This window comes from Sapajus apella, unplaced genomic scaffold (assembly GCF_009761245.1).
Source record: "Sapajus apella isolate SASKATOON/1434 unplaced genomic scaffold, GSC_monkey_1.0 scaffold83, whole genome shotgun sequence".
Classification (NCBI taxonomy): Eukaryota; Metazoa; Chordata; class Mammalia; order Primates; family Cebidae; genus Sapajus; species Sapajus apella.
Window position 1 is genome coordinate 2,618,856 of NW_022437023.1, and position 15,322 is coordinate 2,634,177.

General features: G+C 48.0%; 1 protein-coding gene and 1 long non-coding RNA gene across 6 annotated transcripts in view; one reads left to right on the forward strand and one right to left on the reverse strand.

The window, feature by feature from the left end:
* LOC116533662 overlaps nucleotides 1-15,322 on the reverse strand; it is a 63,402-nt gene that overhangs the window by 28,094 nt on the left and 19,986 nt on the right. The window lies entirely within an intron of this gene.
* The window catches only part of SCUBE3 (signal peptide, CUB domain and EGF like domain containing 3), a 38,777-nt gene that overhangs the window by 9,207 nt on the left and 14,248 nt on the right, over nucleotides 1-15,322 (forward strand). For 2 of the 5 annotated variants that reach the window (XM_032253489.1, XM_032253492.1), the window contains exons 2-8: nucleotides 4,087-4,209; nucleotides 5,115-5,240; nucleotides 8,227-8,361; nucleotides 9,011-9,136; nucleotides 9,347-9,463; nucleotides 11,580-11,627; nucleotides 14,299-14,415. In XM_032253489.1, the coding sequence (XP_032109380.1) occupies nucleotides 4,087-4,209; nucleotides 5,115-5,240; nucleotides 8,227-8,361; nucleotides 9,011-9,136; nucleotides 9,347-9,463; nucleotides 11,580-11,627; nucleotides 14,299-14,415 (792 nt within the window). Of the gene's footprint in view, nucleotides 1-3,938; nucleotides 4,210-4,907; nucleotides 5,241-8,226; nucleotides 8,362-9,010; nucleotides 9,137-9,346; nucleotides 9,464-11,579; nucleotides 11,628-14,298; nucleotides 14,416-15,322 lie in introns of those variants that run through there. The other 3 variants (XM_032253493.1, XM_032253490.1, XM_032253491.1) reach the window with 3 other exon arrangements.

A 15,322-nucleotide genomic window follows, 5' to 3' on the forward strand; every position in this document is an offset into this window, starting at 1 on the left:
GTTCATACCATTGCATTCCAGCCTGGGCAAGCAGTGCAAGACCCTGTCTCTGTTTCAACAATAAAGGGAAAAAAAGCCAACCTTTGTTGAGCACTTGCTATATGCCCAGACTGTGGTGCTAAGTACTTGATGGGCATTAACTCATCTGATGTTCCTGGAAGCCCCATGGGGAGGTACTATGATTCGTATTATTCTCACATACAGAAGAGGAAACTGGTAAGTTCAGAGGCTGGCCCAGGACCACGCAGATACAGGTAGAGCTAGCATTTGAACTGACAGTGTTGCTCCAGAACCCCTCTCTTAACTACTCTGTCATGTGGCTGCCCCCTGGTCTCTTCCCAGCTTAGGCAAATAGTTTATTTGCGTTACCTGAGTTGGGAAAGGAAGACTGATAGTGGCCCCGGCCTCACCCTGGAGATCCTGATTCTGCTGGTCTAGGGGGCATTTGTACATTCAGATTTTTTCAAAAGCCCCCAGGGAATTCCAGTCTGCAGCCAGGGTTGAGAACCACTGGTCTAAACCAGTCCACACCCAATAGCATCAACTGGTTTGCCAGCTAGTAAACACTTGCATCCTGAGAAAACAAACTAAGATGAAACTGCTGTGAGTGTTGAAGGGTCCTTGCAAGGACAAATGCTGGATGGGCACATATGGTAGAAAGGAGCTCTGGAAGAAATGAGCTGCAAAAAGAGGAGATGCTGGATATAATGTGGGGCCCTCTTTCACAGCTCTTAGGTCTGTTCTGCGTCAAAAGACTCCAAACAAACATTGAAGGGACATTTTCCTCAGCAGGTACCCAGCCAAGTGAGGAAAGCTGAACATGTTTAAAGTATTAGCAGAGCAATTCAGTGACAGATGTAAATGAACTGAGGAAAACAGTCCCCTTGGACCAGGAACTCACCAGGATCAGGGCTTACAAGGAAGAGCTTTTGGGAAGACAGTTTTGAGCCAGAATGGAAAGCTGAGCATAGTGTGGCTGGAAGAGAAAAGTAAGGAGTGCATCTGCAATGTGAATAATGAGATATGTGCAAATGCATGGAAAGGAAAAGGATGGTTAGGTAAAGGATGGTTAGGTATTGTAGAGGAAACAGGAAGAGAGAAAGTCTTCCAGAGCAGAGACTCTTTGCTGGAGAAGGATAAGCATTGTGAGCAGGGAGATGAGGGAGAAGATGGTAGAAGAAATCTGGCTGTAGATGGGGTCTAAAGAATCTGCAGTCAGATGCAGTGGCTCATGCCTGGAATCCCAGCACTTTCAGAGGCTGAGGCAGGCAGATCACTTGAGGTCAGGAGTTTGAGACCAGCCTGGCCAACGTGGCAAAACCATGTATCTACTAAAAATACAAAAATCAGTCAAGTGTGGTGGCACACGCCTGTAATCTCAGCTACTCAGGAAGCTGAGGCAGAACTGCTTGAATCTGGGAGGCAGAGGGTTGTAGTGAGCCAAGACTGTACCACTACTGTACTCCAGCATGGACAACAGAGCAAGACTCCGTCTGGAAAAAAAAAAAAAAAAAAAAAAAGAATCTGGGGGCAGGACAGGTAAAAAAAACAAAAAGAATCTTCTAGGAGGCCTGGGTTTGTGGTGATCAGCATCAAGATCCACTCTAGTACTGGTGAGCACTGAATGGGAGGCAAAGGGAAGAACTGGGAGCCCACAGAGCCTGACACAGTCTTAAAGTACCAGCTGATTCAGAGACAGGCACATACCTCTGATATGGCCAGGGGAGCAGTTCCAGACCAATCTCCATGCTGCTGGACCCAGGGAGTATCTCTTATTCAGAACCCCAGAGCAGTGCTATCCAACAGAACTTTCTGTGGTGTTGGAAATGTTCCATATCTATGCTTTCCGCCATGGTAGCCTCTAGCCACACGTGGCTATTGAGCATCTGGCCTGTAGTTAATGCAACTGAGGAAGTGAATTTTAAATTAAATAACCACATGTGGCTAGTGGCTGTCATACTAGAGCATCTGTTGCCTGCCCAGTGATTGAATACCATCTCAAACTTCCTGTATTGGGACCCCACTGTTTATCAGATACTTTATTAGGCAATTTACACAAATTATCCCATTAACTACTCACAGCCTCTCATGAGGAGATATTATCCCCATTTTAATGGGGAGGAGATGGAGAATAAGAAAAATATCCCTAGAGAGGGGTAGAGCTAGATTTGAATCTGGGACCAACTGGTTTCAGTGCTTATGATTGTTCTGTGATAGCACATTTCTTTGTATTGTTTTCATCAGTGGGACAAACTGATTCTCCAAAGAGCCTCTTGCCATCTACAAGGTTTCTCTTTCCTTTACCTATGAACTAGTCTTTCATGCCCTTTCTTTTCTATTCTTTCACTATGGGTGTCTACCTGCTGGCCCACCTACTTCTCAGGGTGGGCCAGCCGGTAGACACCATTAACCGTAGAGCCTGAGCAAGGTGGAGAGTAAGTGTAGACAGAGGCTTCCAGCACTTAAAATCAACAGGCATGATGGTTGGCTGCAGAGGAGTTGAAGGGTAGAATGCAGGGCTGAACAGAAGCCTGTGAGAATTGAGGCAGGGTGTTTGGGGATTTCAGTTCTCTTCATAGTGCCAGGAAGCTTCAGAGTATAAAGCAGAGGACAGATAACTGTCTCAAGCTAGGACTCTGGGTATCTATAAATTGGAGAGAATATTGGTCCATGCATCCATTCACTCAGTAAAAATATCAATCACTTAAGGATTTGGATTCAAAAAGGCTAAAATGAGTCCTCAGAATATGCATTTTAACAAAATCCAGGCAAGTCTATGGCCCATAGATCACACTTGGATGTCAAACTGTCTTGGTTTCAAATCTCATCTCTTTTATTTGCAGGCTGCTACTTAAAATACTACTTTGGGTTTCCCAGTTTACAGCCGGAAATAATCTCTTTCTCCTCTGATCTGCCCGGTAACACAGGTTCTCAACCTTGACTACACATCAGAATAACTGGAAGAGCTTTAGAAAAATACTGATGGCCAGGTATCAGTCCAGGCTATTTGACCAGAATCTCTGGGGATGGGGCTTGGGCATCTCCTAGGAGAGCTGACTCTGATATGCAGGGTCAAGGACCGCCTCACCCTATCTCTCATTTCTTCAGGGCATGTACCACATCTTGCTTCATGTTTTTTGTTTCTCCTTTTGGCTGGGCTGAGTCACCTTTGAGCCTCCACAGCCATCATTATAATGCCTTTCACAAATTCCCAATAAGGCATTTTCAACTGAATAACACGTTTCTCTATTTCAGTTCAGATTTGAGGGCACCATAATATTGCCCCAGAAGTTGGAATCTTTTACCTAAAGACTCTTCTATGTCCTTTCTTAATCATCTTCTTTTTGCTAGATCATGAGTGGCCTCTTCAAGTATAGCTCTGTGTATAGTACCTATTGTTAGAGCAAGGACCAGGAAAGAGAGGAACACTGAGGGTTAGGGCCTCAAGGGCTGCACTTACTAGGCTCCTAGTAGCTGGTGCTAACTTCTGCCAGCTCCAGATGTCTCCACTGTTGGCACACAAGGGCTGAGAAAAATCATCCAAGATGGAACATTTTTCCTCTAAAGCTTCTTGGAGCCATGGTGGGCAAGTGGAAGCAGGCCTGGTCTCTAGCAGAATCATGAGACAGATGAAGACCTCTCAGATGCCCCACCCCCCTTTCTTCCTCCTTTACCAATGACTGCTGGACCCTGCTACCTTCTCAGAGACCATTGTTCCTATGCCTTTTCCCTTAACCCTCCCTCCCTCTAAGCCTGCTTATAAGAAAGATAAACTCATTCACTTTAAGTTGATAATTCCTAATCAAGTTAAATATACTACCCACTCTAAGGGTTGTCTGTCTGTTTTCAAATAAAAGAGTGCTTTGAATGATGGAGTTTTAGCTATTACTGTGGATTAAGTATGTTTGAAGGCGGGGGTTCTTTCTGAATTCCTGAAATCAGTGGGATGTGGGACAGCAGCTGTTTCTGGAGGGGTCACTGCCTCTGTTTTAGAGAAGAGGGGATTCCACCTTGGAAGCCCACCTTCAAGATACCCCTTGAGAGGTGCCGACAGAGGTTCTCATGTGTCCCCTCTGCTCCTGCCAGATGTGGATGAGTGTGTGGAGGGGACTGACAACTGCCACATCGATGCTATCTGCCAGAACACCCCAAGGTCATACAAGTGTATCTGCAAGTCTGGCTACACAGGAGATGGCAAACACTGCAAAGGTGAGGCTGTGAGGGTACCTGGAGGAGAGGGACCTGTGGAAGAGGGCAAACCAGTGCCACTGCCCTCAGCTGGCCACTCTCAATCACACCAAGGCTAGAAATTCCACTGGTCAAGTGGGGTGGGTGAGGGGGCAACTATATCTTCCCAGAGAGGGTGCCATTTTCTAATTTGCACAAAGGTACCATGCAGGCTAGCAGAAGCCCTGGTAGGGACAGTTCATAGCCTGTCTGGGGTAGGAGCATAAGAATCATGAAACTAAGGCCTGAGGTTTCCTGGCATTGGAACCTGTATCTTTAGACCCTTACACCATGCCCACAATGGAAGGGAAGAGACAGTATGCTTCAGAGGAAGTTCATAATGTAAACACATCTTCCTCTCATAATTAAATCAATACAAATTAGTCTTGAGACTATTATATTTATGAGCTTCAGTGTTGATAAGACTTTTAGTGGACAGGGTACACTTAATTCCTAGTTGCATTATAAATTGAAAAGTAATTTTGTAATACCTACCAGGAATCTTCAAAGGTATTTATTTCCTTTGATCCAGGAATTTTACTCTTGGGGACTTATTCAAAGAAACAAAATAATATATGGGAGAAGATGTTCTTTGATGCATTATCTATGATGGTAAAAATAAATGAAAGAAATCTAAATGTCTAACAATAGAGAAAAAAGTTATGAGAATAGAAAAATAATATTCTGCAACCATGTACAGTGGTAATTAGAGAGCCTAGTTGGAGACATGAAAATGTTTATGACTTAGGCTTAAATGAAAACACCAAAATGCTAAATGCTTATAGGATATAAACATAACTACGTAAACACAACCATGAGGCTGAGTCTAGGGGTAGACAGTGGGTTCGCAGGTGGGTTCAGCTGTCTTAGCTTCTCTTTGCCCACAGACGTGGATGAGTGCGAGCGAGAGGACAATGCAGGTTGTGTGCATGACTGTGTCAACATCCCTGGCAATTACCGGTGTACCTGCTATGATGGATTCCACCTGGCACATGACGGACACAACTGTCTGGGTAAGCAAAGGACGGGGATTTGGTGCAGGGTTGTCTTGTGGAGAAAGAGGTCTTTTCAGTACTTCCTATTTCTCGGGAAAGGAGGAGAAAGTGATCAAAAAGAGCTCCATTAACAAGAGAATAAGGTCAGCCTCCTTTTTGAGACTAGCCACTTAAGATGAAAAATCCTGCTGGATGAAAAACATCAGAGGAGAAGCTGCTATGAAATACTCCTAGGGCAAGGGCCAGGAGATGGGAATAGTGGGCTTAGCCAGTGGTGAGGCATGTTGGAAAGCTGATTTGGCTCCACACAGATACCTTGGTTCTGCTGCTTACTAGCTTTGGGTCTTGGGAATATCAGTCAGTCTCTGGAAATCTCAGCATTTTCTTCTCTAAAATGGGGGTGGGACCAGGTGTGATGGCTCACACCTGTAATCCCAGCACTTTGGGAGGCCGAGACAGGAGGATTGCTCGAGCCAGAAGTTCAATACAGGCCTGGGCAACATGGTGAGACCCTGTCCTTACAAATAATAATAATAAGAAGTAAGTCAGTCGTGGTGGCACACACCTGTAGTCCCAGCTGCTTGGGAGGCTGAGGTGGGAGGATCACTTGAGCCCAGGAGGTCAAGGCTGCAGTTAGCCGTTACTATGTCACTGCACTCCAGCCTGGACAATCTTATCTCAAAAAATAATAAAAAAATAGAATAGGGGTGGTAGTAACCCACTCAAAGGCTGCTATGTGGATCACCACAAGACAACGTGTGAAAAGAGCCCTGTACAATCCTTAGCACATAGTAGGTGCTCAGTAATGGGAAGACTGTTGTTGATGATGATTACGGTGCATCCCTATGCCCCAGGGAGCCTCTGCCCCTTATAGGCTTGTTTTCTTCCAGTTCTTCCTGCAATCTCCAGTCTCACCCTCTCCTCACTGATCTCCTTTGTCCCAAGAGCTGGATCAGAGATAAGAGAATCTTTAAGGAACTGAACTCAACTTTGGTCTCTGTTATTTTGAAAAATTACTGGGACCAAGTCAGTCTCTTCCCCAAGTAGAAAATCTGAAACTCATAGCAGAAAAGGATTTGAAATTTGAACCCAAGGCCTTGTCCTAAACTCCTTCCTGTAGCCACAACAGAAAACAGGCAATAGAAGCATAAAGGACCAGGAAAGGAAGAGAAACAAGAGGAATGATGCTCAGAAAAGCAGGCTGGGCTGGTCCCCATCCACCAATTGACCAAACAGATGAATTCTCTGAAGTCCTATTGGCTGAGAAGAGTCTCCTTACTGCAGAGCCTCCTCCAAATCCAGTCATACCCCATCCCTGGACCCAGGCTAAAAGTTTCTACACCCAACCCAGGCCTCCAAATCCTGATACCTGCTGGACCCTTAATCCCAGCCCTGGTCACTTCTCCTACCATTTTAGCTTCCAGGGAAGGGCCTCATTTCTATCTGCCCAATCACTCTTGAGGGCCTTTTATGAAACTCCTTTGGGAAGGGAAGCTGTGGCACTTAGACCAGGACAGTGAGTTGCCTACAGGACTTGCACATGAGCTTTTGAGTTCTTTGGCCACCTCTGACTTTTCTAGGCCCTGATTCTCACCACATCTTGTTTCCCTGTAAGTGTTTTTGGGAGAACCAACTAGAGGGACAAGATAATGATTAGGTATAGAGTCAAGGAACAAAGATTACCTAGGGTTAGGGTTCAAAGTCTCAGTACTAATTTTGGCTCTTAGGGGAATCTTGAGAAAGTTGTCCATGCTCCGGGCCTCAGTTTCCCTACTGATAATTGGAGGAAAGAGCTTGGCTACAGTAGTAGCAAAGCTACAAGGTTAGATGGTAAGGAAGCAGACAGAAGGATGGAATGTAGGATGTGGCAAGAGCAGGAAGACAGGGATGGGGAGAAGTCAAGAGAATAGCAAAAGTTAGGGCAGAGACAGGAGCGAAGCACAGTAAAGTACACCTTAGCTCTTCTAACTGGTGTATTGCTCAGGCAAGAGCCAGCTGGATCTGGGTCTCTCTGCCCTGACCAGAAGAGGGAAGAAATGGTTTCAGGATCTCAGCAGAGAGGATGGGAAGAGAGGGGCAGATGAGGCCCTCAGGAGCCCAGATTCTAACTGCTCCATTTGACAACCAGTCTACCTGTTGCCTCTGTGGGCAAGGCAAACTGAGAAGGGCCATGGACTTGGGAGGGCAGTAACTAATGTAGAGATGGAGTCAAGATGTTGAATTGAGGGTTCCAGGGTGAGCCTGGCTCCTGAACCTGGGGGTGGTGATTTGGGGGTGAGGGCCTACTCTTCTCCCTATCCCCTCCACCTCCACCATCTAGGGTGTGGCCTAGCAGCTCTCCCCAGATCCCTCCCTGCCAAGCTGCCACTTTATTTTGTTAAACCAAAATAGGAGAAAGGCTAGGGATATGGCAGCAAGCCCAGGCATGGGGGCAGGGGAGGAAGGACGGGCCGTGGCCTGTCAACAGAAATGGTCCCTGCTCCACAAGAAGTTGAGGCTCAGCTGCCTTTCCTCACCCTACCCCTCCAACGTCAGCACCATGGCCATAGCTCTCTCTGCACCCAGAGCCACTTCCCAGGTTCCTAGATTCCCTGGCTGCCCATCACAAACAGCTGCCACCCCCAGTTACCTCTCTCCAACCAATGTGACCAATTTCCATCCTTACCATCATCACTGTTCCTCTTGCTCTGGCTTCTTTCCTGATGTCCTCTGTCCTCATACCCAGTTTCCACAGGTGAGGAAAAGAGAGGCATGGCTTCACCTAGGTGACATTTGAAATTCAAAGGTCCCCTTGTCCCCCACTTGCTTAGCTTCCCAGTTCTGCCCTCAGGGCAGCCTCTTCTCACTTAGTGGAATATTAGCTGACAAGGGTGTGAGGACTTCCTGGCTTAAGGCTGGGCTTATGGGGTAGCAGTTCTTAAAACTGCCTTTGGTGCTGAAGTACTGGGATACAATCTGGAGCCCGCCTGCACCCACGGCCCCACTGACTACCTATCCTGCACAGATGTGGACGAGTGTGCCGAGGGCAATGGCGGCTGTCAGCAGAGCTGTGTCAACATGATGGGCAGCTATGAGTGCCACTGCCGGGAAGGCTTCTTCCTCAGCGACAACCAGCATACCTGTATCCAGCGTCCAGAAGGTCAGCCCATGACCTGGGATGGCCCCCTCCCTGCCCTCCCCAGGCTTTTCTTCCCAGCTGTCCCTCAACAGCCCCTAAGTCTCACCATCCATTCTCAACTCAGCTAGCTCCTTCTCTTGTCCTTCAACTCAGTAATGCCCTAAGGGAACCAGGAACAGCCACCCTGTTAGGGCAAAATCTGGGGAAATTACCTTGAGATTGGGGTCAATATGGGATTAGGAATACTATGGAGTATCTTCTGTGTACAGACCTGAGGTGAATGTTGTTCCTAATTGTAGATGGCTCAGCTTCTCTAAGCTGCTGCCTATCTGAGAGGGCCTCATCAGGGCCTTCTTCCTTGGATTGACCTGGCAGGGTCAGGCAGAAATAATGGGGTATATATTGTCTGTCTCTATGACTCATGCCCTCAATCCCACTGGACTGTGACATCCCTGAGGGCAGGGACTAAATGTCTAATTCATCATTACATCCCCAGCACCTAACATACTGGCCTGCATGTAGTGAGAGTTTAATAAATGTTTGTTGAATAAAATTGCATAGGAAACAGCTATACCAATTATCCGCCCTAGGTCCCCGGCTGCCCCTTCTAGTCGTCTCCACTAGACATCCAGGGGTACAGAGCATTCACCCCCTTTTTCTTCTCTTTTAGAAGGCATGAATTGCATGAACAAGAACCACGGCTGTGCCCACATTTGCCGGGAGACACCCAAGGGGGGTATTGCCTGTGAATGCCGTCCTGGCTTTGAGCTTACCAAGAACCAACGGGACTGTAAATGTGAGATAATTGGAATGGCAGCTGGGGGAGTGGGGTCGTGGATGAAAACAAAGAGGAGGGGTATAGGACTTCAGGAGCAAGAGGACAGGGCTAGGAGGAAAAGGGAGTCTGGGGGAGGCAACTAGGCAAGAGGGCCAGTACCCACATTGTGGAAAACTGTGGAATCCAGGGAGGAGCAACCTGACAGACCTCTGTCCTCTCTGTGCATAGTGACATGCAACTATGGTAACGGCGGCTGCCAGCACACGTGCGACGACACAGAGCAGGGTCCCCGGTGTGGCTGCCATGTCAAGTTTGTACTCCATACCGACGGGAAGACATGCATCGGTGGGTGAGGCCAAGGGAGAGAACTCAGTCTACCTGAGATCGGGGTAGGGGTGGGAGCCCTTGGGAACCAGGGAAGTAGAGGAGTGCATGTGCCCAGGTGCTGGACACACAGGGCCTGGTGAGGGAGTTAAGACCCCAGACAATGCCAGGTCTAGTGAGGGACAACTCTAAGAGAAACTGAAGGGCTCCCCGGCCCTCTTCCCCTCCCCATCCTACTGGTTTTACCACCCTGTCCCAGGAGCCTCACCACCCTCTTCATCCCAGAACAAAGTGTTGCTAAACTGGGAATAATTAGCAGAGTTGCTTATTGAGCAAGGCTGTGGTTGAGAAGTGGGAACAGAGCTGGGGAAATGCATCTGCTTAGGCCTGTCCAGAAGCCCTTGGTTGACTAGTGTGATAAGAGAGGAATTGTCAAAGCCCAGTATCCCCACTCTGCAAAAACTGAGGGTGGGACAGAATGCTCCTTCGTGGAACAACCATCCCTGAACTGACAGATGGGGTTTCCAGGCTCCAGGTGTCTTTTTCCTCTTCATTCTTTCTCTCCTCACTCTCCTCCTGCAATTCCCCTTTCTGCTCACCTCACCCTAGTCTCCGTTTCCTTCTCTCCTCCATATGCCAGTGGTACTCCCTCTTAGCTCCACCAGCAACCCTCTTTCTTCCTCACCAACTCCAGCCTTCCATCTCTACCTTGATTTGGGGCCCTCTTAATACCTGGATCCCTCTTTCTGAATTCCTAGGCCTCATCTCATATATTTTCAGGTACCCTAGATTAATTTAATTCCTTTAATTCCTAATTCCCTCAGCCTTTAGGTCTTTAGTGCTGAGAAGGATGATGGGATAAGATATCCCCTTGGAGAAGTGGGAAATGAAGAGATTTGGCAGGGAGAGAGGCTGTGTCTTTAACCAAGCAGGGCACAAGCTTGCTGTGTAGGCATAGGTGTTTATGAATGACTGTCCATCTGGTGGGCTGCAGCATGCTGAGGATGGGGAGGTGTGAATCCAGTCATTGTGTATGAAGCCATATATATCAGAGACATGACATTAAATGAAGAATTAGACTGTCCAGAGACCTCTCCCCTTCACTGCAGGAACAAGAACTGGAGAGCAGATCACGCTCTTACAGGGCTCCCTTAGGCACTTGCTCCACAGACTTGCAAATACAGTTCTGAAGTCCCTATATAATTAAAATCTCTCCTGCCACATTTCCCTCTGAATTAACTCTCCAAAGACCTCAGAACATTTTTAAGTCTTCTCATTGCCTTCTTTAGGCTGGTGTGTTTCAGCTCCTTTCATTTTTTACTCATAGGTCTAATTCTTTTGCTTTCAAACCTCCCACCACCTCCTGCATATATTCACACATCCCCAAAATTTCTCTCAAAAGAAACTGTTTGTTGTTCCCAAAGAAAAGATGCATGAATCAGGGACCAGGGATGTGAGGGTCTAATCCCTCTGTGATTTCCTTCTGTTCAGAGTGCCAGACATGGTTGCTTCTGAAAACATCCCTATTCAGCTTCAGCTTTCTCTAAGTCAAGACCTATTCTACCACTGGGCCATGGCCAAATGAGGCAGAAAAGAGCAATGAGGCTATTCTGGGGTTTACAGTTATATTCTTTCCTAGTTCCTCTTCTTCTTCTCCAACAGAACTTATTTTATCTTACTCTATATCTAATTTTTCTGGCCATCCCTGGTAAGAGGAAAAATCATTGTTTGGGACCGTCAGAACATTCAGATTCAGTGGGAAGACTGAGAGGGCAGTATAGTTTAGCAGAAAGGGCGGCACCCTTTGGGATTTGGGATTTTGTGGTTAGTAAGACTTGAGGGCGCATTCCCAGCTTAGGCCTGGGCATACTCTGTGGTATTGGGCCCATGGTTGGTTGCCCCTTTCTAAAACTGCTACAGTTTTTCAGTCACTTGAGGGGAGCTTGGCATCTTTGAGGATGCCACCAGACAGGATAAGGATGAGGAGTGAAGCTGTCATAAGGGTCCCAGGGTTCATCATCTGGGGCTAGTGGTTTGGGCTGGCAGTGGGGAGGAGAGGGTGGGAAGGGGTCTGGGGCACAGAGGGCCACAGTGGCTCCTGCTCAAATCTAAACAGCTTTTTTACAATGTCAAACAGGGGAAAGGCGGCTAGAGCAGCACATCCCCAGTCAGGCCGTTTCTAATGGTAAATATGTCTGCTCTCTCCGCTTGCTCTCACTGGCTTGCTAGGGGAAGTGCTAACCTGCTGGAGCTCCCACTAACTGCATGCCCACTGGGCCCAGCCTGACTGGGCCCCAACCTGCCAGCAGAACTACACTGGCAGCCTGGGCACTGGGCCCATCGGGTGACAAGAAACCTAAATCCCTAAGAGCTGGCCTGGGAGCTTTCATGCTGGTCTTGTCTTTGTTCCTGTCACTCTCTTTCTGCCCTTCCTCTTCTCCTCTCTCCTCCCACACCCACATTTTAACACCCCACCCCCTCTCTACCCAACCACCCCCATTCTTCCCCATCATGCCCACTGTGCCACCTGAGATAGGGATGTGATAGGGTTAGATGCCATCCCCTCCTTGGGGCTTCTTTCTTGGGTTCTTACCCACATTGGCTTACAGCCCCCACATCGCTTACCATTCTCTCCCACCATCCTGGTTAAGAGCATGGCATGTGTGTTCAGGCACACCTGAGTTTGAATCCTGGCTCTGCCACCACTTTCTAACTGTATGACCTTAGGCCAGCTACTTTCCTCTCTGATCCTCAGAAATAATCCTCATTGACCTTAGGGTTGTAATGATTGAGACAGTACATGTAGAGCATCTATCTGGGAAGTGCCTGGCACAGCAAAAGCACAGAGTAACTTGTGGTTTTAGTATCGTGACCTTGAAAGCAAAGGGGTGAGATTATATATATGGTCCTGCTGCTCCATCTTGCTCTCGAGAATGCTGTCCTGCAGAAGTGGACAGCTATGCCCAGCTTCTTGTCAGCCTAGGATGGACATTGTGCCAGCTCTGCTATTCCCTATATCCTACATCATTCAGAAGCCAGCTGGCCTTGGCATAGGGTCTCTGTGCCCCTCCCTCTGCTCCTGGGCTTAGTGGACCTCTTCTGCTAAGAGCACTCTTAAGGGAGTAGCTAAGTTTGGAACCTGAACTCAAGGTTCCCTACTAGGTTCCTCCCATAGTCTTGGGAGCCTCAGGAGAGACTAAAGTAGAAATGGTATAAAGAATATCCCACTCCAGGTTGGGCTACTCCACACATGGACATTTGACGGACCAGGGCCTGGCCAGGGACCCAGATAGAGTTAGGCTTCTTTTGGAGCCCTGGCCTTCCTGTTCTCATTGGTGACTAGAGTTGGGCCTGAGTGTGAAGAGTCAGAAACTCAAGAAGATGGCAGTACATCTGGTACTTGTCTTATTCAATTCCCTTGATTCTGAGAACCACTCTTCTATCCTCCCTAGTGGAGGCCTTGGGATTCTCTCTCTCTAATGGGATAATTCTAGTCACCCCAAGAGGATAGTCCACACCATCTCCGCAGTCTCTGTATCAGGGCCTTTCACTATTTGAACTAATGGCTTTTCCTTGGACACACCTGACTTTCCCAAGCTACTATTTAAACCTGTTTTTTCTCCTGCTCTGAATTCAGAAAACAGGGAGAGTGACCCAGCCATACTCCTCCTACTCTGACCTTTCAGTGAAAGGGAACACTTACCAGTTAAGAGGGAGCAGCATAAGAGACAGCCAAAATAAGGATTTAGGTCTTATCAAGCTCTGAGGTTAATTCTTTCACTGACCTTTTTACACTTTTCCTTCTCTGGATTTTTCTCTTTCTTTTGCCCCTTCCTCTCCTATACAACATCTCCCCATTAGCAAAGTAAAACAACAAAACAGCCAGCTTATCTCCATCTAGAACTAAAAGGAGGGTTTGGGAGGAGTTGAAGGTAGATTAACCCAGTATGTGTTGTCTCCTCTGAGGATGAGCAGTCTGCGTCCTGGAAGTGGGATCTTTCTTAAGACAGGTGGGCCGGGCGCGGTGGCTCACGCCTGTAATCCCAGCACTTTGGGAGGCCGAGGCAGGTGGATCACGAGGTCAAGAGATCGAGACCATCCTGGTCAACATAGTGAAACCCCGTCTCTACTAAAAATACAAAAAATCAGCTGGGCATGGTGGCACGTGCCTGTAATCCCAGCTACTCAGGAGGCTGAGGCAGGAGAATTGCCTGAACCCAGGAGGCGGAGGTTGCGGTGAGCCGAGATCGCGCCATTGCACTCCAGCCTGGACAACAAGAGAGAAACCCCGTCTCAAATAAAAAAAAAAAAAAAAAAGACAGGTGGGCAGGGGGGAAGGGGAAGATAAATTGATGGGTATTCTTCAGTTGTCTTAGGAATGGCCAGGCTCATTCTTTCCAATCCACCTACAGTAAGATTCTCCCACAATCCCTACTCGCCCACCATAGAGATAGTGGAAAAAGGAAGAAACTCCTATTTGTCCCTTCAGTTCCCTGGCGGCCAGAACCACCCTCACTTAGCTCCTATCCCTCCCTACTCCCCCACCACCTCCTCCACCCCCTCGGCACATTCCTGCCTGACAGCTCTGGCTTGTACCTGCCTCACTGCTGTCCACCTTGTTTCAATCAAGTAGGGGGCAGGGAAGTGGACTGCTTGGCTGTACTTGTAAGGGGATGGGGGTTGGGAGTGATGGGAGGAAGGGGGCCGGGAGGCTCCCTCAGCTTAATGCCCCTCCTAAAGCACAGGGAGGCAGCTGAGGCCTTCCCTCAGGCCTCCGTGGTCTCCATTACCCTCAGAGTCTCGGACTCCTCCAGGCTTCTAACCTGGTTACTATCCCCCATCTCTGTCCTAAACAGAGACTTGTGCTGTCAACAACGGGGGCTGTGACAGTAAATGCCACGACGCAGCGACTGGTGTCCACTGCACCTGCCCTGTGGGTTTCATGCTGCAGCCAGACAGGAAGACCTGCAAAGGTAAGGACTTTGAAAGGACAGAAGCAGAGTGACCTTTGGTAAGAGGCTGAGGTTGAGACCAGAGATAGGGTGCCTATTATGGGATAACACCTCTTCAACCTCCTTCTTATAAAGAACCCAGGACATAGCTTAAGTGTTGTCTCCTATCTGCCTGCTCCATCTTAGTTCAAGGGGCAGAGAAGTCCTGTCAGTTCCTTAGTGCCCCTTCTCTTACTCCACCTTGTTTCCCTACTCTCATTCCTAGCCCCTACGGGTCCCTAACCCTCTTAGTTAATGGACATGTGATTCACATTTGCTTCTGGGTCTGGAAGGATATTTGAGCCCTGATTTTGTGTGTGTACAAGGTCACAGGTGTGCTCCATAACCTTCACAACCTTTGTTCCATAACATTCCTCAGACCTTTCCATTGGGCTCTGGGGAAATGATCTCCCCGCCTCGAAAGGCTGTACTGGTCAAAGGAAGAGTAGGATACCAGTTAGGAGGACTGAAGCTGGAGCCTGGCTACTTGGGTTCAGATCCCAGCCCTGTCTCCTACTAGCTCTGTGATCCTGGGCAAGTCACTTAATGTCTCTGTGCCTCAGTTTTCCCATAGTGCTTGCCTCATACTGTGTTGTGAGAATTAAATGAGTTATTATATAAAAAGTACTTAGAACAGTGCTTAGCAAATGGTAAGCACTTCGTGTAAACTGGTATTACAGTATAGCTACCCACATTATCCATTCTGTTTCCCCTCCTTTTAGCCAGGTCTGAGAGAGAATGGGGGGAAAGGGAGGAGGAAAAAGGAAGGGTAGCCATAGTGAAAATGGTGATTCATTAGGTCCATGTCCCTGGTCACAAGGAGTGGGGACTAGGAGGAGGACTGGGCTCGTTCTTTGTGTCTTTTGGCCCAACAGCTGCAAGAAGGAAG